At 37.0% G+C, this 23,702-nt stretch overlaps 3 protein-coding genes across 5 annotated transcripts in view; 2 read left to right on the forward strand and 1 right to left on the reverse strand.

Annotated features, from left to right (window-relative positions):
• LOC140942361 (uncharacterized) overlaps window positions 1-23,702 on the reverse strand; it is a 28,002-nt gene that overhangs the window by 1,763 nt on the left and 2,537 nt on the right. The window contains exon 2 of one of the 2 annotated variants that reach the window (XM_073391315.1): window positions 7,843-7,952. The gene's annotated coding sequence lies outside the window, so the exon portion shown is untranslated. Of the gene's footprint in view, window positions 1-3,689; window positions 4,201-7,842; window positions 7,953-23,702 lie in introns of those variants that run through there. The other variant, XM_073391316.1, reaches the window with a different exon arrangement.
• Window positions 6,372-14,277, forward strand: LOC140942360 (uncharacterized). The gene is made up of 8 exons (XM_073391313.1): window positions 6,372-6,907; window positions 8,186-8,251; window positions 8,488-8,761; window positions 9,456-9,683; window positions 10,843-10,981; window positions 11,079-11,201; window positions 12,281-12,324; window positions 12,528-14,277. The coding sequence occupies exons 1-8, from the start codon at window positions 6,491-6,493 to the stop codon at window positions 12,950-12,952; spliced, it is 1,716 nt and encodes a 571-aa protein (XP_073247414.1). The 5' UTR covers window positions 6,372-6,490; the 3' UTR covers window positions 12,953-14,277.
• Window positions 15,374-22,957, forward strand: LOC140941749 (uncharacterized). 2 transcript variants are annotated; one of them, XM_073390763.1, is made up of 9 exons: window positions 15,374-15,878; window positions 16,347-16,412; window positions 17,073-17,346; window positions 18,424-18,654; window positions 19,599-19,740; window positions 20,798-20,917; window positions 21,131-21,171; window positions 21,731-22,106; window positions 22,599-22,957. In XM_073390763.1, exons 1-9 carry the CDS (start codon window positions 15,462-15,464, stop codon window positions 22,615-22,617), a joined length of 1,686 nt encoding a protein of 561 aa, XP_073246864.1. In that variant the 5' UTR covers window positions 15,374-15,461; the 3' UTR covers window positions 22,618-22,957. The 2 variants fall into 2 exon arrangements, with proteins under 2 accessions (XP_073246864.1, XP_073246863.1); XM_073390762.1 differs by having other exon boundaries at window positions 21,731-22,957.

Here is a 23,702-nt window from a genome sequence, read left to right on the forward strand (position 1 = left end):
GGATAAAGTCCTTAAGAATTCAACTCCAGGAGAAATTGCCTACCCTTGACAGACTGGCAGGGTTCAATAGACGACCTAAAGTTTGAAAGGACCCAAATTCATTTTTTTGGCGACGTTTTCACTGCCGTCGTCGTTACTTAGCTCCCTACTTTGAAGTGGAACCAGCACGTACGCTGTTTTAGGTCAATTCTGTGCTGTATTCATTACTTAGTACCTTAACCCAAACACAAAATGCTCCTGTAGAGTTATGAAGAAGATATCAAACAATTGTCATCAGGGAGCACTAGCTACAATTATGTTTTGGTGATTTTCTGCAGGCATAGTATTGTTGGCTTTCACATGACACTAAAATTCAAACTACAAAACTACGATCCTACCGAGATTTTACTTTCACGATATATTAGAGCAGCTGAAAACTAATTTTCACCCAAATTTTCGCTTCAAAAGGGTTCTTGGTTTTGTGATAGAGTACGCTTGAATTTCTAAGCTTTTGCGTGAGGAGGCATTTACATGACGGCCAGGAGAGCTGTCATGTAGATTCAAAAAATGACTTATTTCAGGGGTTTTAGCTATCTAGTAAAACATTTCATGTATTAAAAAAAGTATGCTTTAATGCTTATGAGTTCCTTGAAGAATAAATTCACGCTTTTGTAGCAAAACTCGGTAACAGATGTTTCGTTGGTTTCCATCCGCCAAGTAGGTGCTCATCCGGATGGGCACCAGCATGGCGTCTCCATACAAATTTCTATTAATTTGGATAAAACGTTTCTTCGGATATCTCGCATACGAAATATTCCTCTGACCTGAAATTTGGCGAGGGTCTTTGCGTAACATAGCCCCCTTAAATTACAAAGTTCCGCACTCACTGCTTCTTCAGACATTTTTTTCGGCCGGATTTATAATAGTCCGGTCTGCGCGATAATGTAAATTACAGGTCTTTATTTTAGTGAAGCTTTTCTTTCGATTTTGTTGAAGCACACGCTAAACACGAGCAACATTTTTAAATGATGTTGTGATTGTCTATTTTACCAACTTTGTTCAATACAGGAACCCCTTCTGGTCCAATACCCAAATCTTAAAACGACGCTGAACGTTAAATCCGAAAATAATTTGTATTTACTAACACTCTTGTCTTGATTTTTTAACCGACTTGAAGACGAAATCTCACTCTAAAACAAATTTTTTTCGGATAAAATTGAATTTACTTGAACTGGTCACGTGGTACTGGGGTGCATAAACCCCAACGCCGGGCGTATAAAATAGCTTACATCTCAGTGGCCTCATGCCAGTTATTCAAAAGCTGGATAGTGCAATTCACCGGATAAATCACTATCCCGTGGAAAATTATCAGGGAAAACAATTGCGCTATTTAGTGGATAGAATTTCATCAGGTGGATGGGGTTATCCACCATTTAAACCACTGGGGCCAGACGGTCAGTCCAGTCAATCTCTTTATCTTCATAGCCTGTTCCAGGCTCTCAGGTAGTAGGGATGACGCGTAAGTGAAAAGCACGCGAAAATATGAGCGCGTGATCAGGGAAAAGAGGGCGAAGGCGGGAAAATGGAAGGCAGCCGCCGCCCTTCCTCTCCCTAGTTCCCCCCCTTTTTTTTTCGTCTTCGCGATTTTCAATTTCTGCAATTTCATGGACCCGACTACCTCGGAGCCTGGAATAAGCTATTATCTTCATGGCCAGACGTTAAAAGGTTAATCTCCGGGGCCAGTTACATAAAATCTAACGTCGGACGTAACTATTTCCTCGAGTAACGAAAAATTACAGATTTGGACAATTCTTGAACAACGCTTCGATGCTGTGTCGGGTGGGAAAGTATTCGTGAGTCACAAAATTTTTGCGGGACTGTTTTTGGAGGGTGTTGACAATTTTTATTACGACAGTGAATGGTTTTTCTTGCAAGGAATGAGTTTTAGCGATTTTCAGAAAGTTTTTATTTATTAACCAGGCACTATTTTTGTTAGTTTTTTCAAGTTGTTGTGAATTTTTTGTAGAGAATACCGGTATCTACAGTACAGCAATTTTTCGCGGACATTTTGAATTTTTTGCTGAAACTCTTCAGGTTGGATCGCGGAAAAACAAAAAAAACAACAACAACAAAACGGAAAAATTAGAACCGGCGAGAGGGACCTTTACTTAATCCGGGCGGCTGAGTTGTCGACTACGTGCTAGTATTCGAAAATGCCTAAATGCTTTAAAAATAGTGTACTATGATTAGAATACGTGGTCATTCAAATCAGAGGTCACCAGGCTGCTGCTGTACTGGGCCTGGGATCTATCAAATCGGGGCACGTGAGAGGGGAGGTAAAAGGGGACCTATCACTCCGGCCTAAAACCACCAAACCCCCCTCCCCCCCTCCCCTTCAAGGCTAGCTCTATAACAAATAGAATTAATAACAACAGTATAAAGGCTGCCCTTTATAGTCTCTTGCTCATAACTAATATACACAAGAAGTATATGTCGCGGATTCACAATATACCAAGGTCAGCTTACACAACACCGAATAGATATCACCGAACAGGTTTTTCCGTGCAGTCCTTGGTCCTAAGAAATGCACAAAGACTAACTTTTCATGTTACCTTGCGAACAAAGGTCTTCGATCTTCCTAGATAAGTAGAGAATAGGAAGGAACGTTCGACTTATCTAGCAAGACCGAAGGGCCTCTGCTTGCAGGGTATTTTCATGCTGACCGAGAACTGTCTTTTTGAAACGTCACACTCTTCGTTCAACTGAGTCGTTTTTGTTTTGTTAGGCAAAGTGTAGATAAAGTACTTCACTCAGTATTGCAATTTCACGCCCCCAACTGTACTGAAAATGATTATAATACTGACGGATGATATATCCGGACAAAACATCTTTTGCACGAACCCGTTATCCAGCTTATAGTTTTAGATTTATCTCAACTGACTTTATCTTCAACATGAAGATTTCAGGGTTGAAAAATATTGAAAGAAAAGAGAACAAAGAGACATGCATGAATACGATTCTTAACAATAATATCCGTGATTAACAACTGCTAGATTACTTGACATTCACAATATTTTCAATGTTAGCGGCGCTTAGTTTGATGATGTTTCAGTAGAACCAGGTAGAACCGAACTCTGGAGTGCCTGCCACTAGTCTCTTATCCAGCCTGGAAAGCACAAACATTTTAATTGCATTTAGCATTTGACATAATTCATAGCATCGAAGCTAGTGCACATGGTAATTTTTCGAAATTTTCCACTATTGATGAAGCCCGGGGTAGGCAATCGCACGTTCGGTAATCGAACTCAACCGGTGAAGCCAGACGCAAAATTTTACTTCTGAAAACTTCATCTTCATTAGGCCACGGTGTTTCAGCCTCAGCCTCTCATTCTCGAAAGAGGGACCGCAATCTCCTTGGGAGTACTCATACAAGAAAAGTTTAGTTACAAATATGCCGCCGCGGCTTTCGAATCCTGACTCCGTTTTAGAAAAAAAATCGTCCATTTCTCTACCAGACAAGAGATCTTAAACTAGCACCGTGGAATAAGATCTTTTGGGAGAAAAGTTTTGGTACCACACATGAAGACCGCTCATCGTTAAAAAGACAGCCTGTTCAAAACACTATAAAATAATACAGTGAAATTGTATCCCTTGTTTAATTAAGACTCAAGACCCCATGTCTGAAAACCATGCCCTGCAGCCGTACATACCCGTTTGGACCAAATAAGGCAGTGCACCCCTGCCATATCTCGATTTTTCTTAAATGCTCCGCGGTTGTAGAACGCTACTATTGAACAAAAGACAAAATATCTACAGTTGAGGCCACACTCAAGGAACCCCACCTAACCGCCCACAGTGACAACCATTTCTTCGTCAATAACATTCACCTCGCCGAGAGTTGCTATCGGCATTCAGTGTAATTCAGTAATTCTCAGCCATATACGACAAAGGAGGCGATGTTTCATCATACAATCGCTCACAGTGACTACAGTCACATCACTGTAACTAGAAGTCCCATTAAGGCCGTATGCACTATTGGTCCAAGATTGTACTAAAAACGCAAGCACACAACAAAGAAGCAGGGGCATGGGCGTCTATCGATCATGAAGAACTCTCAGACAGTTCTCATAAGCCATATCTGTTATCTGCTGGTCAAATTCCTATCTCCAACCAAGCGCTCAAATAGGAAAGTCCAAGTCTTATTGAGAAGAAGACATTTTCAAAAGACTTTCGCAAGAACAGACAGCTGAACCGAGACATCGCCGCTAGTCGAGCCAGGCGCGCTGAAAATGCGCGAAGACTAGACGATATCTCGATCAGACCAAACCTCTCTCCTACTCAGTTAGAGGATATAGAAGCAGTAATAAGGAACGTGCGAGGAAGGATGACAACTCGCCTGAAGTACCTTACCGTAAGCCGGTGGTCCGAGGAAATTTGAATGGGAAAGGGTACACTTGGGCACGCGAGAATGAATCGTGGCGCCAGCGCCTTTATTCTCCTCTTTTCCTTCAATCGCTTACCACACAGGCTAGCTTTATACTTAATATTTGATTTGGTATTTTCTACCTTTAACAGCAAACTAGCATTCCCAAGAAGACTTTACAATAAGAGAAAACGAAGTGCTTAACTAGCCATGAATTTGATAAGAGATATGAAATTTTTCCCGGAAAGGGAATAACCTCATGAACTTTTTAACAGTGAAAGTGGAGTCATTTTGCTTTTAAATAGTTGAACTTAAATATAGAAGTCTTTGTCATTTAAGCTCGAAAAATGGGCTCGAAAGACTGCATGTTTATTTAAAAACAAATGACACAATTTGGCCAGGGTCGCACAACTGACGAAAAAATTCTGAATGCCTATTTTCCATCCTTTGCGGAAATGAAATGTGATAGTCTGGAAGAGATCACACATTGAACGAAAATCAATACCAACGGTGAAAAAAATCCTCAGTCAAGAGGTAAAACTTCCGGAAAAGACAGGATTATAAGCATGAGGGGATGCAAAACAAGCAGCGCATGTTTAGCCAGAAAATAAGAATTATTGTGGCCTTGGTATGCAGATTAGCACTAAAAATAGAATAGATAGGGAGTACAAGTGACATTGCATTTTGATGAATTTCATTACGTGTTGCGCAACATGACTCCAGCAAACCAGAGGGATGCTATTTCTTCAAACTCGAGACCTTAAAATTCTGACATATTATGTTGAATTATTTATTGATTACCGACACTAAGGAAAAAACAGGTTATGAACTGGCTTTTGGTTTCCGTATTTTCCATTTTTCAAACTAAAGAAAACATGCTTTTCTTAAATCCTCTTATCTATAAAAGCCATAAACAATTGACCTCGGTGCTAAAACCTGGTGCTATTAAAACGCTAGACGAAATTGAGATATATCTTCGCCAGGTTTTTCTTCTGAGAGCTCCAAGAGGTTTTATTTCTCCTTTCTCTCAGGCAAACAAACTCTAGCCGCTAAGCGAGATGTCAACGCTTCGGGGCTAGACTTATAAAGCGAAAGAAAGAAGAACGAAATTCTCTGGAAACAGAGAACACCATATTTAAAAAGGGGAACCTTTTTGACGAGCAGTCGTCCCCCCAACCTCCGAATCCAGTGATGCTCACTGGTTGGTCCCGGATGTTTCCGAAGAAAATAGAAAATAGAGCTGCCCCTTCCCTCAAACGGGCAAGTGAGAAAATAAAGATTTTTTTCGGAGAAAATTATTCCCTGCTATAATAAAAAAGGAAACGGAAATTGAAAAAAATGCAGACATCATGGGAACACTGTATGGGATTCACGGGAAGCGAGCAGGGGTTGTTACGTAAACGCAACCCAGTCAAAACACTTTTATTGGCTCGTGACATTTTAAGTGGAAAATTACATGTAAAATTTTGAGTGTCACGACAATTGCCTTTGGAGGTATCGTGCAACATTTTTCATCTTCAGAAATATCTCTCGCCAAATAAAATCTAAGCTGGGTGAGGGAGGACAGGGAGAAATTTGTATGATGTCTGAATCACGCGGCTGCCATCTTTTAGCTGTGCCTTGCACGAGGGGAGGTTTCCCGCCAGGGAAATGCGAACAAGCATTATTCTCTCTTGCTGCGAATAGTGAAAAATAACCTTTTGTCTCTCAAAAAAAGGGTAAACATGAAACGAAATTTCAAAGGACAGTTTTCTGTTTCATTGTTTAGAAGGAACGAAAGAAATTTATGCAATTTTTCAATTTGTTTTCTTTCCGCCAAGGTCACGTTTTAAAGAAAACCTGTTTTCAATCTTGTTCAGGGAAACGTCAGTAAAAGGGGGAGTGTATTGATTTGATTGGTTCTTACAATATCAGCCAATCAGAAACGGGTGTTGGGAGGTCGGTGATGGGTGTGACGAAGGCGTAGAACACGCCAACAAAAAAATCGATGTTTACGTTACAAAGGAACTCGTGGCCGTCGTGAAAGAAAGAGTTTGTCTTGGCTTTTCTAGTTGGATTTCAAGAGATTTCGATTTAGAAAAGCCTACCATGACCGAGGAACAAGATCTGAACTTGACGTTTTCGGGCTGCGGGTTTCTGGGAATCTATCATCTCGGAGTAGTTTCATGTTTGAAAGAAAACGCTCCCGCGCTTTTGAAGAGAGTGAAATGTTATGGAGGGGCAAGTGCCGGTTCGTTCGCTGCGATCGCTTTGCTCCTAGACTTAAACGTTAGTGACAGTGCTGAGTTTGTTATAAGGCTCGCCAAAAGAGCGCATTCTTTAACACTGGGACCGCTTCACCCAAGTTTTAATGTCGTCCGGACGCTCCGAAGATCCTTCGAAAGAATTCTGCCCGAAAATGCTCATGAATTGGCTAGCGGAAGGCTTCACATTTCGCTAACGCGAGTATCAGACCTGAAAAACGTTATTGTGTCAGAATTCTTCTCTAAAGAAGACTTAGTCGAGGTAAGTTTTGAGTTTTATTTCAAACGATGACGATATAACATATTACGCAAAAATATAACTTATGCTAATGAACAGATAACGTCCTCGAGTCTTAGATTGTGCTTGTAGGCAATGTTTTTTTATAATTTACTCATAAATAGAAACGTTTTTGCTTAGGTTTAATATGTTAGAACCGAGATTCAAGTGTATACAGCTACACAAGCTCAAACATTACATAATAGGAAAGTTTGAAGAAGGATATAGAATGTGGTCGCGTGGTCATTTGGTATGCAGGCAGTTGTTATCAGCGATGCATTGCAAGACTTGCGCGTTGGCATTCAAAACGAAGCGTTGACCACAATTTATCGTATTACTGTTTTTAGTATCTTCCTTCTCCTTCTGAGAAATATTTATTTGGAGTGTTGTTAGCTGAGACGGGGCGGACATGTGTTATTTGTATGAAAAAATTATATAGCGTGCATATCATTTACAGTCAATGTTGCCTTAAGGCCATACGCAATTCACTTTGCGGGGTGTCTACTTAAGTTTCGTTTGCCTAAGTTACAGTGTTTTTGTTGATGTTCATTCCGTTGTGCTGATGGCCAGATTATGATTTTTGAAAAGAAGCATAAGGATTTTTGTAAATTTAAAATATGTTTACTATTTGATTTTTTTTTCTGCAGCCAGTTCTGCGTTGTTGCCTCGTCATGATTTCTAATATTTCCGCAAAATTAAACCATGCAGATTCTCATCTTGTTATCACTGTGATATAAGATACATCTAGACGTATCATATTCGAGAATGTCTGCATCTCCCATAGAATACCATTTCTTGTATTTGCATAAGACTTTGTTTAGGCATATGAAACTTCATAATAAAATCACTATTTTTACATGTGGCCATATTCAGAATGCACTAAGTTCCTTAAACAGCTGGTGGCCTCTATCAATTCTCACCTCTACATTTAGCTTGATGACCTGGGTATACTTTGAAGATGCCGTAAGCTCAGCAGAGCAGTTACTTCCTCCGACCTTTCCCAACACAGAGAGGAATATATGCATGCAAGCTATAAAGGCAGGAAAAAATGTGTTAAAAAAGCTTATTCCATCTTAGAGCTGATTTAGTATGGTGGAGGTACTGTCAGCCTGAATACACCCCCCACCTACCCCCATCCCCCACCCCACCAATTTTCAGAGTACTCCCCCCCCCCCCCCTTACACCTTGCTAGTTACAAGCTGTCCTTCTGAAAGAGCAGGTCTTTCATAAAGGTTTTTTTTTCTTTATTATTACTTTTTTCAGGCATTACTTGCAAGTTCCTATGTGCCATTCTATTCTGGTATTCTTCCTGCAAGATTCAGGGGAAGGGTATGTCTTTTTTATTGTTTGAATCTGGAAATTTATCTACTTAAATATATAACATTAAATTTATAAAAATGTATGTTCAAGATTAGAGGTTATTAGTGGCAGGGCGTAGATTAATTGGGTTAAAAGGTGGAGTCTTATTAACAAGCCTCTTATGTATTATGTCAAGTTGTAAGGCTGCAGTACTCAAACATATTATTGCAATAATCACTCATAGTTTTATTGTATTGTTGTTTTAGTATTACGTGGATGGTGGGATTTCTGACAACCTTCCACAGCATTTCAAGGAAGGAGAAACCATCACAGTGTCACCATTTAGTGGTGAAAGTGACATTTGTCCAAAAGACGGTTCATCAAATGATGCTCATATTGATTTTCATAACACAAGCATGCAGTTTACCCTTCAGAATCTCTACCGGTGTTCTCGTGCATTCTTTCCTCCTAAGCAAGAAGCGCTGTTTGATATGTGCAAGCATGGATACCGAGACACATTGAGGTTTTTGAAGGAGCATTGTAAGTGCTGTTTTTCATATTTATGATAGTATTTATTTACATATAGTGACCATCAATAATCCTTTTTTAACAGGCATGGTTAAAATAAAAACATTAAAATAATGTAGGCATAGAATGGAAAATATATTTTACTATTAACATTAAAACTTAAACTCATTTTTATTTGATAAAGTCCTTTTTTGTTTGTCGGATTATAAATTTATCATCAGACAAGCAAAAAAGAATTACATCACATACAAGTGACTTACTTCCCGATTATTTACCTTAAAATTACAGGATGAAGAAAGTGTGAGGGACAAAAGCAAAATTAAAGAAAATCAAATCAACAGAAAATTTTCCTCTGCAAAACCCACCCCCCCCCCCCCCGCATATTTACATAATAAAAGGAAATTCATGCATGATGTATTTTACACCAGCATAGAATGTTATTAATACCAGTACATGTAAAATATGAAAGAAGGAATAGTTCAGCCTGAAAACTTTACTAGGTATTTTAAATTTTTTAATAATTAAGAAAAATATTAATTAATTTAATAATTGCACTGCAAAAAAGTTTTTTAATTAATAAATTATTTGTTGAAGAAATTCATTCTACAATAATTTTATCACTGTTTTCTTTATTACATGGAGCCTCATGCTATGTCAAATTCTTGTAGGGTATAGTCAGTAAGGTTTTCTATAAATTGTGTCTCAGATCCTGATATGTTGAAGGATGGTATTGTCCGCAAGCCGTCCATGTCACAGTACCTTCCTACATCGTGGTCAAAGTCAGGAAGATGCCATAACTACAGCAGCAGCTCCATGTCAGCATACAGCACATGTAGTAGTGGTGAAGGGGAAGTCTTTAGTAGCAGCAGTTCAGAGAGTGACGAAAATGAAACAGAAATTATTGAACAGGAGGGAGAATCCAAGCTTACTCTTAGTAAGTGTGTCTGTAGGGGCTTAGGTTTATAAGGTTCTTGAGTTAATCATAAAGCCAAAACCAATAATTGCTCTTGTTAATCAAAGAAAATTGGAGACCACTGATTTGTTTTATACAACCTTGCTTTCTGCTACTAAAACTTGGTTTACCTGTGGCCTCATGTCGGTGATCTTTGGTGTACAGTGTGATTGCAAGTTTCTCTTTTCACCTAAACCTTAAAAGCTATGATGCATTGAATTTTTTTTTTTTGGAAATTATTATGTCATTACGTTTCCTTCAATATTATGTACAACTATCACAAATTTTTTTTTTAATATTGATTCAAAGTTTCAATTATAACTGATTACAATGTGGCCATGGCTCCTCAGCCAGTTATTCAATAGGTGGATAATGCTATCCACTGGATAGCGCAATTAGTTTTCTGACATAATACTTACCTGCCAGATTGTTTCTTTATCTGGGGAAAGTGCTATCTAATTTTTAGCAACCTGCAGGCCCCATTGTTCAGAAAGTTGATATGCTGCATATTAGTGATCACCATAAAACTTATAATTTATAACAATTTTGAGAAACATAAACACGTAACATGCGACATCATGACGCCATTATCAAGGAATAGAAAAAATGAAAATGCGAGTTCAAAAGGAGTTGGCCACAAAAGTAAATCATCTTCCATGCGCAAATACTATGATAAAAACCATGCAGGTGCTGTCCCTGAGGACCTTTTCAGCTGCTTTAGAGTGCTGAAAAAATGCAAGAACAAATTTGACTGCCTTGTTAATGAGATACTTTACATCAAACAATTAAGCCTGCCTTTAACGTGCAAACGGATTCAATCCATGCTAAGGTCTTAGTTCAGCTGTTTTCATTCATGCAAATTCAGAGTACATGTACTTCAGCCCCTTTTGAACTCACATGTTTATTTTTTTTCTATTCCTTGATAATGGCGTCATGAAACATCGTAACATTTACATGACCATAAAAATGGGTCAATTTATGCCACTGTTTACACAAACACAGATCGTATTATAGATATCAACAATCCCTGATTTTCGGAACATTAACAGTTAAGTACTATACTATGGGATCAAATCGTGAGCAGTAAATGAAAATTGAAAAAATATTAATGTTGACTCCTGTTTTATATAACTTGTTGCAGTACTCCATCATACCAGTGAAGCAATAAATGAAGCAGAACTTTGGTCCTGTTACTTCATCCGCAGAGTTTTCTGGGTGTTTAAGTTGGCCGCGAAACCATGTGTTATTTCTCTGAAGCAGATATCTCATCTCGCTCACATGTAAGGCTTCATTCTTGATGTTTGAAAACAGTGAATTAATTTCCAGGAAAGGTGATTGAAACAAAAACCAATAAAATTGTCTTTTTATAATTATTAGTATTGTAGAATCACTCCCTAAAGTGGAGAAGACAGGAAACCAATTTCTTGATGATTTGTTGGCTATGATTTACATGGTGATACACACTTATCAAGACAAACATCAAGTACATGTACATTGCTGGTATGTAGTCTATAAATGTGATGTTCTAACAGTTGTTTTCTTTAAATACAGTGTAGTATTAGAATTTTAAGGGACCATGCGAGTAGGCAATTATTGATTGAGCAGATAAAAATTATACATAGTACATATTTTTACAACATTTTTTTTCCTTTAAGAGAGCAATATTAAGGCATTTATTATTAGTAGTATACCATAACAAAAATCTTGGGAAAAAGCTGTTTAATATTCAACAGTTGTAAACTTCCTTGACTGATTGATTGTTATTATAATTTTCCATCTAATAATATTTTGTATCTGTCGCCATAATTTTTATGTTGTCTTTGAAAAATAATATTGTAATTGAGGAGGCCTAATAATATTATTAACATAAGCTTTATAGTTTCCTTTAGACCTCCTTGCCATTTCTTCCTACATTTTTTTGTATCTTTTTGTAATTGTAATTGTGTTATGTGTGGCAAATAAAATACAAATACAAGAAAATAATACAAAGACAAATTTTGAATTTATGGGTTCAAGCTACCCTGGGCTAATTAGCTAACAGATCTTTGAAAAACAATCAGTATATATATCTCGTTGAAACATAAGTGATTGAACTGGCATTGAAACAAAAAACATCATACTGCTTTTGAAGTTGGCAACCATTTTTCAGTGGGCTTGACTGTCAACTGAATATTTTTGGCTTGATCTAGCACTGAAAATGCCAGGTGAAGAAAAAGCATGCATCATTCAAGCTGAGCTGGAAATATGGTATAAAAGTGCCACATTTAGGAGAAAAAATGTTAATAAGCACTGAAACAGCCATGGGGCCAGAAGTAGGATAATTTTCTATGCTGCCAATATTTTTAATAATTTAAAACTGTATGCAAACAGCCCAATTGCATGTGATTGCGATTTCAGCAGTTCAATATATTAGTATATATGTTTTTTAATTTCTTATGTTAAAAAACTGCTTGCATGACTCCCTGACTTTTAGATTGTCTAGCTCAACATATGAGTACTACTTTTTTTCACACTGTATGCACTCTGACAGGGCTGATCACTGAATTTTATGATTATTATTATTATTATTGTTTTCACAGGAAACCATCTGGAGCAGCCATGTTACCTGGATCACAACATGAAGGTGTGATGTTTAACAGTTCAATCTTGCAAATAAATAAAGATAAATTTAATTTAATAGAAACACAGATCTCAATTTGCTTATTGGTAAGGATTTTGCATTGGTCGTTTTATTATTTCGCCTAAATTATTCCAGGCATCTTATGTGTTAATAGATGCAGGTAAACTGCCCACTATCTAACTCCAGCTTATTTGTTTCTTTCATAGATGGGTCAGGTGTTAGCAGTGCAGAGGAATCCACACCTTCTAGCGGTTATGCTGGATGCCCTGCGGGCTACCCTCAGGCATTAGAGGCATTCAATGAAAGATCAACCCATGCTATTGCAACCTTGACCTCGGATGAGGATAGTGATATTGAAGTGCTTGTGGGCAGCTTCAGTATGTCGTTTGACGATGCCACTCAGATCTTATTGGAACGTGCCATGAAACTGCAGGGTGACATCATTGCCGAAGGAGAATCTGATGATGGATTTATTAGCCTTGTCAGTGAGTCTTTAGGGAGATGGGAAGATGAAGGTGGTGCATGCAGCAAGGTCCTTTCACCTGTCGATGATTATGTTGTTTTGGATGGGTATGAGACTGATGTGGACTCTGAATTAAGTAATTACGAGGAACTGCAGCAAAGCCTCTAATGAATGAGTCTATGGTAGCTATGCTGCTTGTTTATGACTGTTCCAGATTTCTCGAGATCTCAATCATGACTCAAAAACGTGCACAGACAAACTGTTGAAGATGAGGTTGGGACCATGACGATTTTCACTGATCTACTGGGATGGCTTCGTGCTTGAATAGAAAAACAAACAATCAACAACATCTGGAAAGTAATTTATTGTACTACATGGGTACTGTTAGATGTTCCAGGTATTTGTGGTGTGCATTTTCACAGAAACTATTGTAAATAAGAGAGTGAAAAGTCAAGACACACTACATCCTTCAGACCCAACTTTGGAGAAGAGAATGGCTGAAACGAGAAGGAAGTTGACTTTGTTAATACAATGAATTTATAATTTATTTATGGTATAATTTTATGTTTTGTTTGTTTGGTTGTTTTTCAATGAATTATATCAAATAGGTCTTTTCTGAGTTTCAGAACCCCTCACTTTCAAAATGAGGCTGAAGTGCAAAACAGCTTGTGCTATTTTTTTATTTTTTTGGCACAAGACTTTGCTCTTAACCCCATGATTTGAGAGACAGGCTTGGGGCAAGGTGGAAATTGCTCATTTCGAGAAAATTAGCAGATTGAATTTCAAAGTGAAATCCATGCAGGCATGAATTTAATCAAGTTCATTGTATGTAAAAATCCAACTTAAATTCATAAGGGTAGGTGACACCTTGAACTCCCCTGTAGAAGAAAACAGCTGTTTAAGTTGTATGGGCTGCACGTAATTAGGAGTAATTTGATCTACCTAATACAAGATACTTACAACTTAATTAAAATTATAATACGATGATACTTCACCAGTTCTGCATTTGGTCAAGGTAGAACTAGATGGAACTAATAGTCTGTGTTAATTTTACCAGTTTGACTCCTACATGGTCTATAAAAGTTACAAGTTGTAGAGCCATTTATGAATGTATGCTATTCTTATTGAAGGGGCTAGTTTTTAGCTTTGAAAAGCAGTGGTTGAAAGTAAATTTTGGTGTGTGTTTGTAAAAATTGTTATCACACAGAAACAAATCAGGTGTAACACTTGTGTATATAAAGATAATGTACATAATCTCATGTACCTTTAAGAGTGGTACAAATAATACTGGTAAAAACAGTATTTACATTGTATTTTTTGAAAACATACAAAGAAATTTTTTTACAAAATGGACAATGAAGTAGATTTAATGTATAGTGTAAAGATAGCACTGAACTGTCAGTGATATGAGGTTTTTAAAGTAATTTTAATTAAATTATTGTCATTAATTTGAGTCAGAAGAATAAAAGTTGAATTTTATTGCAACACTGTCACTTTGCCCTTGCATGCTTCTTTCATATTACTTTAGGGTGTGACTGTTTACGTTGCGCTTGGCCAGCCAGGAATGTACGCCTAGAAGAGGTGTCAATTAAGAGAAGACTGACTGTATTTTTGAATAACAGGGGTGAGGTGCTGTACCTTGGCACAAAAGAAACTGGGGGTGACATGTTTGTGGGTGGGTGCGTGGCCGCTCCTTCACCATACATGTACACGTCTGAGTGTCACAAAATCTTTATTTCTGGTAATACAACTGCTATCAATGTGGACAATTTTCAACCTTTTAAACTTTTACATTTTTTAAGCACTGTGGTGTAAATGTGCACCTGGTGCATGAATCATGTACCACCTCCATGAAGATTGCCATATATTCCTCAATGTAGCGGGGTAATAACAGTAATAATAATGATGATGAAAGTGGTTGTTAGAGGCCAAGGGCCCAGTTGTTCGAAGGCTGTTTAGCACTAATCCGGGGTTAAATTTTAATCCAGGTTTCTTTTTCGTTCGTTTAAAAGTATTTTCTCGGATAATTTTCTCAATTTTTTTAGAGCATCCAATCACCAAAGTTTAGATAAAAAGAATTAGACTGAATCTGCTTTTTAGGCTTTCATATCTGAATTCAAATTTCGCACCAAACCTGGGTTATCTCAACCCGGCCCGGCTGTTTACTATTCTTGATGCAGCAGACAAGCCCTTCTCTAGTTCATCTAGGACTACATGAGATAAGTAAGGCCAAAACATCTTTAAAAAAATCAACAGATCCAAATGTTTTCCTTTTTTTTTCCATCAAAATTATTGTGTATCAGGGGCTCCTGTTGGTTACCTGTGTTTCTCTTATTCCACACAAGGCACCTACGTTGAGAAATTCTCTAGAACTTTTAGGATTGTTAGAGCTGCGTAAAGTTTTAGATTGTTGTTGCTTGTAAAATTTCAAAATTTAATGTATACTTTTCAAGTCGTCTTTTGTGTGCGCACAGAACACGAAGGTTATCCAAGGTGACTTGAAGGTTAACCGGGGGCGGACCCGGAGGCGACGGTCATATCACTTATGACGTCACAATGGGATGACGATATTAGAACCCAGTGCCTGGCATTTATGCAAAAAATACAAAAACCGTGAGAAAAGATTTTTGGCCAGATCTTCAGCAGACCTGCAGAATAAAGAAACGCGGTTCTAGCGATGGAGGATACTCAAGATTTCAATCTTACTTTTTCAGGTTGTGGATTTTTGGGAATCTACCACATCGGAGTGATGGCATGTCTGAAAGAAAACGCAGTTGATTTTTTGAAGCGCGTCCAGTGTTTCGGTGGAGCAAGTGCCGGCGCCTTTGCCGCGATAGGCCTAGTCGTAGATCTAGACATTAGCGAAGTTACCGAATCCGTGATTAGACTCAGCAAAAGAGCAAAATCTTTCTCACTGGGACCGCTGCATCCAAGTTTCCAGATCGTGAAAACAGTGCGAAGAGCTTTTGAAAAAATGCTGCCTGACAACGCTCATGAAATAGCGAGCGGAAAGTTGCACATTTCACTCACGCGTGTTCCTGATTTGCAAAATGTTATCGTATCTAAATTCTTCTCAAAGGAGGATCTCATCGAGGTAAGTACGAAAGTATTTTCAGCAAACGGAAAAAATTAGTTCAAATATACAAAATAAATTTCGTATCAACCTGTTTTTTGACACCTGCTGTTCTAAAAATGTTAATTTTCGGAAATCTCATAAATCTACAGCGACAGTACACATGCAGTACAGCACCGGGGCAGCTCCGTAGCTAAAAAAGTTTGTATTTTATCATCGTCAGTGTTCATAACATTTTACAAACTGCGCAAAGACACGCCAAAAACAAACTGAAATAATAGTCTGAAATTTTTGCTTTGGAAGTTTGTTATCGCTTCTAGTAAGTAATTTTTAATTTTATTTATTCATTACCGGTACGTAGAAAAGATTTACATTCCTGATATTCCCGTTCAGCATAATTACAGTGAAACTTTGTTTAACCATGTTAACATGATTCAAAATAATTATGGTGACCTTATTAGTCTCATATTTATATTTTCAATCGAACAGGCATTAGTAGCAACCTCCTTCGTACCATTATATTCTGGAATTTTACCAGCAGTGTTCAGGGGAAAGGTAAACTCTCCTTTTTTCTCAATCTATCTATACAAAGAAAGTATAAAAATAAAAAATAAAATGATATTAAATCAAAAGGCAACCAATAATTGACAGCAATGTAGACTGGCTGGGGGTATGTTCAGCTCTGAATTAAAGGGTGTCTTTTTGGTTTTTTCAAGCTGTTTAGACTGGAATAGCCAGGGGTGGGGGGTGGGGGGTACTCCCACTCTCACACAGTTGCTATATGGGTATGTGGGGCTTCAACAACAGGGATGCACATGTATCGCTGGAAGAGGGGTATATTTTGCTTCAGTTTGACTCTGTAACAGAGTTGATTTTCCCCAAGTCCCTGAATATTCTTGATCAAGCTTTAGTGCAAAGCTATACTCGAATCATTGACAGTCTAAGTGAGGGATATTCTTGGGTAAGCCATAATATATACATATTATTTGCTTATTGACTAAAAAAATATTCCTATTTTTACAACTATTTCCTGAAGCAGGGGACTCACAATATTTTTTATTTCATCCCTTTTTGTCTGGAACCAGTCCAGAGCCTCAAAGACTCAGCGGCACACCATTAATGTAATAATTAGGTAGTACTACGCCAAGGGGGGCAGGACAGTCTACGGAAGTCAGAGAACAAAATAATTTTGTATTATTGTTTCTAAACATATAGTACTATGTGGATGGTGGAATTTCTGACAACCTTCCGCAGCACTTCAAGGAAGGAGAAACCATCACAGTGTCACCATTTAGTGGTGAAAGTGATATCTGTCCACGAGACACTTCATCAAATGATGTTCACATTGAATTAAAGAACACCAGCATGCAGTTCACTCTGCACAATTTCTACCGGTTTTCTTGTGCGCTGTTTCCACCCAATGAAGATGTGATGAGTGATATTTGTCGGCAAGGATATAGAGACACATTGAGATTTCTTAAGGAGCATTGTAAGTCTGTTTATAGTGTTGGGTTCCCTGGTGAGCAGAGCCTCCTTTTGTCCACAGGTTACCCACACAAATTGTGCCTCTTCTAAATGACTAATGTTTGAATTTAGAGAAAATGTATGGGAGTATCAAATTTATTATGTTATGATGCAATGATTTCTTAAGTGGGCTCCCTGTGGCAGGATGCCGTAAACTGCAGCTTATAAGCCCATCCGCTTATAAGCCCCCCTGGTTATAGGCCACCTACAGTACATGCAAACAAAAAAATACATCCAATCATAAGCCCATCCAGATATAAGCCCCCCTCCAGTTTTTCTTATGTTACAGTTGTAATTTTGTTTCGAAATTTAACTGAATGCGATTTATTGCTGCCTTCTTAAGGCTTCAATCGTAAGAGTCATAAATTTAAATCATACGTCAATTAACAGTGCTGTTGCTCATTTCGAAACGTTTTTTTTCGTCCGCTTATAAGCCCCCCAGTTTATAAGCCCACCCAAAACCCCTTATGAACTTGTATAAGCCCAGGGCTCATAAGCAGCAGTTTACGGTATAAAGGAATTCCAATAATTCTGTAATATAGTCATGTTCAAGTACACCATAAGCACAGAGAGTTTAGGGTAACAAGATTTTTCCCCTAGAAAATGCATGACAGAGGAGGATGAAAAGGTCAGACACAAGTCCCTGTTAAAACTGATTAAGGCTGGTTTTAATTAGCACTGGAGTGGTAAGCAGAGTCCTAACAGCATTTATGACGTAGCAAAAATAAATAATTGGGGTCATAAGCAAAGTCTACAGGTGACAGAATCAAAGTCAGAAGAAACAGAACATTTCCATTTTCTTCCGACTACACTTATATGACTCTGTCACTTATGATCTGGTGAAAACCAGATTTTCAAAGTTGGAAGCAGAAGTGGGAGAAAAACTCAGTGAAAACGATGGCAAAATTGATGGGATGTAGCCTCTGAACAAACTCTCTTGACTGCCCCCTTCCCCTGGCCTCCCTGAGTCAAGAGTGCTTACTCAGCAGTTGGGCAAAGAGTTGTATTATGGTAGTAAAGAATAAACTGCTATCATTTTCAGATCCTGATACATTAACAAAGATGACACTAAGGTCTCCCTCCACATCCTTAAGTCTCCCACCAAACAAACTCAGCTCATCCTCTGGGCATTGCACATACTGTGGGCATGGCTCTAGTGGCCCAATGGGTTCACAAGAAGGACTGGTCTGTTCATTTTGTGGAAATGGAGTTAGAGAACAAGTCTCTTCTCCCACAGAAGAAGTAGAAGAGGGAGAATCAAAACTATCCAGAGGTATATTTAATACAATTATGATCAAAGACATTTGGAACTGCATAAACTTTTAAAGCCATGATGCACTGCTAAATAACAAAGAATGTTATGAGCTGACATCACAAGCTCAGCCTTCCATATCTGTCAGGCTGCTGCTATTGGAAGCTTGAATTTATGGCCAGCCACATAATTAATTTTTATACAAATTAGTAATGGGACTGAGGTATGGTAATTATAAAAGGCTCCTGCTATGTGGACATCCAATTTTGATTCATTAAGTAACAGACCTTTTCAGCTTGTAAGTTTTGTTTTACTATTTCAGACCACGTGATGGTACCCCATATTTACATTTGTACATATTGTATATAGTTCTCTCGAATTTCTCACTTGCTTATACTGTACATAGTTTTTCTTAATTTTAATTAATTTATTAATTGATTTATTCTTTTTAAATTTATTTTAGTGTCCCCACTTAGTGGTTATACACCGCTATTACAGTTTTGACACTTTAATAAAGGCATCATCATCATCATCATCATCATCATCATCATCAGAGAACTGTTTCTTTCAAATATCATCTTATTGACACGTGGCTGCACATGTATGCTTAATTTATGAAAAGACAAAAGACAAATTTCCTGGACAACATCACATAGTCTGAATATTGGAAAAACAAAACATACAAGCTAAAAAGGTCTATTACATGATTATGTTTAGGGTTATAAGTTTTTGGTTCAGGTCTTGGCCATTAAAAATAAATTAATGTATAACAGGTGTTAAAGCAACATAGCTACTGAGAAAGACACATATTCTGAAAGTGAGTGCAGGACATAGGGAAAAAAATTGCACTCCCAGATGGACTAGAACCAACAGCATGCATGCACTCCTAATTACTGGCAATATATTAGAAATATTAATATTAAATTATTATTATTGTATTGTTTCACTGTCTCAATCCCCTACAGTACTCTGTGATGCGAGGAACAACGCATTAAAAGAAAGGGAACTTTGGTCATGCATTGTGATTCGTAGATCAATTCACCTTGTTAAGGTCCTTTCAAAACCTTGTGTCATCACTGTCCAGCAATTCTTAACCATGTTAAAGATGTAAGTATAATAGACCACTTCAAAGTTCCCCCGGGCCTCTGTATCAAAACAAGGTTGAGTGCTCATCCTCTGATATGGAAATGATTTTTCATTCTCAAGCAAATAAGAAACTCATTTTCACAAGAAAGGTTGTGCACTTGACCTCATTTTTAACGTGAGGGTTTTTCAAACTCAGAAGTGGCCTACAGTTATATAGCTGGAAATTTTTTCCCAACAGCGTGCACTCTCTTTTGTTACTTCAAGGTCACATGACATTTAACAATGAAACTGTTTCCTGCTAATATCTCTGAGTGGGCAACATTGCAAAATCTACGACATTAAGAGGGTTACAGTTAACAGTTCGGCTCTGCCTCAGGAAACACTGAGATTTTCAGAAAACAAAATTATTTGTTTACCTCAGGACCAGTCATTAAGTGTTTATTATTTCCCTTCTGACAGTACAACAATAATTATTGCTAGTTGTGTGTGACTCACAGAGGAGTGTGTAAAAAATTGTACTCTGATGCATAAAGAGTTTTGAAAAATTATCCAGCTGTTGTGCATTATTTTATGGCATTTACTAAACATGATTTTTTTATTTAAATATATTTTTTATACAGTGTATTGAAATAGTAATTTGTTTCATTTTATTGCTATCCACCTTTCTTCCAGATTCTCCACAAAAGTAAATGAGAGTAACATACCTCAATCTACAATTTTTTTTTTTGTAATAGCAATTATAAATTCTTAGAGAATCCATACAGAGATTATAATGCAATTAAATTATGGTATTTTTTAATTTCAAAAATAACTAATACAAAATATGATAAGAGTTTTGTATCAGATTTTCAGATGCTTATCGCTCATGTATAAAAGTATCTACATTGGTCACTTAATAAATTCATGTTTAATTAGTTTCTGGATACAAATTGAATTAGTAATGAAATTTATTGTTTGAAAGACCCCCAAAGAAATCAATTTTTCTGTTCCCTTGAATATTAAAGTTTCCTGAGGCAGGTAATGTTCCCTGTGATAGTGGCAAAATAAATAAATTAATTAATTAATAAATGTCCCTTAGATTTTTAGAATTGCTAGCCAAAATGGAAGGAAAGACAAGAAATGCCCATCTTGACAAAGTGCTGTCAGTACTCAACGTGATGATGCATACATACAGAGACAGGCATGAAGTAGAACATTGGTATGTACATTGTATAACGATCTAGTGCAGTCAATGGCCAGAGAGTAATATTATTGCACTTGGATGCCCGGTTCTATCAGTATAAGCTTTTGATTTTCATTAAAATACAAGTGTAAAATTTTCTTTAAACATGATGTATTTTGATTAGTCCCTCCTTCAAAGTAGTTAGAGTCAAAGGCTAATTAGTTATAATTTTTTGTACACTTTTATTAGGAGAACATCCAGATTTGCCATCACTGAGACTTCACTAAAAGGTAAATGAAATGAAAATGGTCTTGAAACTAAATGCGCTTTTATGCTGGTATTCGTATGTTGGGAAAATCCCGGACAACCGGGAATCTCACTGTTTCCCAATTGTCCATTTTGATTGTTGAAGTTTTTTTTTCAGTTTCTGTTGGGGCCATTTTAACTCCCAGGAGAAACTGAAGACAATGCTTATGCAAAATTTTGGGGTGACAAACAAAGAGCATTATATTATTTTGGTATGTTATGGCATTATCTGTAGTGGTTAATTTGCCTGTCAATCCTGGACCTCCCTGACAGTAATACCAACCATCTGGGATGTGTTGGGAAAACAGAAACACTCCTCTCTCCTGATTTGTCCCTGACCATGTCAGGTGACAAGAGATATCTGTGATTTTAAGTTTTCATTGGTTGGAAAAATGTGCGATTGTCAGGAAACAGAAAAAAACCCAGGTCATCTGGGATTTTCCTGACACTTCAGATCAGTTTGTCAATCCTGAATCAGGGGCTTGGGTCAAATCAACCTCAGTTTTTTGTGGCAAACATCAATCTTTTTTTTTTTTTTTTCAGGAGAAGGTTCAAAATCAGTTAAGTCAACATATGAATGCATTCAAGCGATTCCTACACCTCAAAGTACTTACAAGTATGAAAATGGTTGTAGTACTGAGAATGATGCACAAGACATTGCAGTGAATCAAGATAGCACCAATGATGCCAGGGTTTTGTTAAGCAATGACCTTGTGCGTTTTCAATTGCAAGAGTGTCTCCAAGAGTGTGTGGCAAGCAGGTTCATGTGTTTGGAGAATGATGATGACTTAACAAGCGCTCACATCACAGAGGACCTCTTTGAAAAGGGGGATGGCACCGCAGACCACACCCCGTGTTGTAAACCTGTACGTGTAGATCTAGTTGACACTGACATTGCAGAAGCCAACAATAATGAAGAGTATGCATTTATGTTCTGTCAGTAAAATAGCTATTTAACAGATGTGTTTATAATTCTTGATAATCTAGAGAGTGTAAAAAAGTAAGTGCATAAGAATATTATTTATACAACTTGTTTGTTCAAGTTTGAGGTCAATACACTGAGATAATTCTGTGTATTTCTGAGTTATTGCTGACCAAAGCAATTGATTTGACTTCCATCATACTAAATTTCAATAACAATAACATCATTATTGAAATTTATTTTCATGTCTTAGGCCTATTCTGATATTGTTTCCCATTTATTTAAAAAGTACATTTTTGGCAATTTCATAAACCAAAGAACAGGTCTTTAGAATGGCTACCATTTTAATGCCCTTAAAATAATTTTAAAATCTCAAGTTAAAGACAGTATTTCAGCTATTCAGATGGAGAAATTAATGGAATTGTCCTAAAGATCACAAACATTTAATTTTATAAACCAATGTTTTCACAGTGCATTTTGTGTTGTTAGTTTTCAGGGTTTCAAATGACATATTGAATGCTATGGGAGATGTAACATTAACTAGGAGAGATGCATGACACATTGTCAGTTCAGAATGCTTATTTATGTAAAACTGAAAAAAAGAAGAAATTATTTATGGTAACTACAAATAAAATGTAGGATACCAGAAAGCCAAAGAAAGTGAAAACTATAATTTCATTTTACCTTTTTTCCGCTTTGTGTCTTACATTAAGAGCATGTACATATAAAATGACATACTTTTAATACAATGGGCAAAATATAAAATTCCAACAATGGTAGTATAATACCATGAATACATATTTTAAAAATTGCATTTGCAACAATAAAAATAAAATTATCAAATTGAATCATCTATTATTTGTGGTGCTTGTCCAGTTTTATTAGTCAATTCCAGCTGCCCTCCATACCCATGCGAAACAGCAGGGAATTTGTGCACCTTGTCAGTCAGTGAGTATGGCATTGTTGTCAACCCCAGGGCCAGCCTCGAGCTTATTAAACTGCATAGATGTGTGCTTTCCAAGCCAAAATCCAAACAGGATTTTGGAGGATATTGTGGGAAACACAAGCAGATTTAGTAATGCTTGTAAATAATGATTGTTCCTGAAAAGCCTCTTTAGGGATGAAACAGTGAAAGTATGTATGTATGTATTATTCTGGAAAAAATTGGCTCATCTGTCAAGGACGGGAAAAACTTGTAGAGGTTATTAAAGACATGTTTTCTTGATCTTATGCATACATTTCTTTATTGCCTATCAATTACCAGAATTAACATAACAAAATTATCAGAAGCTATATATCAATGTGAATCAACATTTTTCTTTGGTTATTTAAATCAAATTTCTGTCTATCAAGTATTTGAATATAATTTTGTGGTGATAATTCTGTAATACTACTATGATTTATTATTATATATTTAAGATTCTTGAGGTGGTGCCAAACATTGTGCATAAAGTTTTATTTATAATAATTATAATATGGATAGTGCTATTACAGTCATTACAACAATAAATCCAAAGACAGAAAGGAAGACATTCTAAATACACCTAATTGCAATAAGGTTGTCAAAGAAAAAAGCAAAAAGCAAAAAGCCAA

The sequence above is a fragment of the Porites lutea genome, chromosome 6 (assembly GCF_958299795.1).
Source record: "Porites lutea chromosome 6, jaPorLute2.1, whole genome shotgun sequence".
Taxonomy (NCBI): domain Eukaryota; kingdom Metazoa; phylum Cnidaria; class Anthozoa; order Scleractinia; family Poritidae; genus Porites; species Porites lutea.

Coding starts and splice junctions, on each gene's coding strand:
- LOC140942360 (XM_073391313.1), top strand. CDS start 6,491: ATGACCGAGGAACAAGATCTGAACTTGACGTTTTCGGGCTGCGGGTTT. Junction 6,908..8,185: donor CTAAAGAAGACTTAGTCGAG/GTAAGTTTTGAG, acceptor TACTTTTTTCAG/GCATTACTTGCAAGTTCCTA. Junction 8,762..9,455: donor GAGGTTTTTGAAGGAGCATT/GTAAGTGCTGTT, acceptor ATTGTGTCTCAG/ATCCTGATATGTTGAAGGAT.
- LOC140941749 (XM_073390762.1), top strand. CDS start 15,462: ATGGAGGATACTCAAGATTTCAATCTTACTTTTTCAGGTTGTGGATTT. Junction 17,347..18,423: donor GAGATTTCTTAAGGAGCATT/GTAAGTCTGTTT, acceptor TATCATTTTCAG/ATCCTGATACATTAACAAAG. Junction 19,741..20,797: donor TTCTTAACCATGTTAAAGAT/GTAAGTATAATA, acceptor AATGTCCCTTAG/ATTTTTAGAATTGCTAGCCA.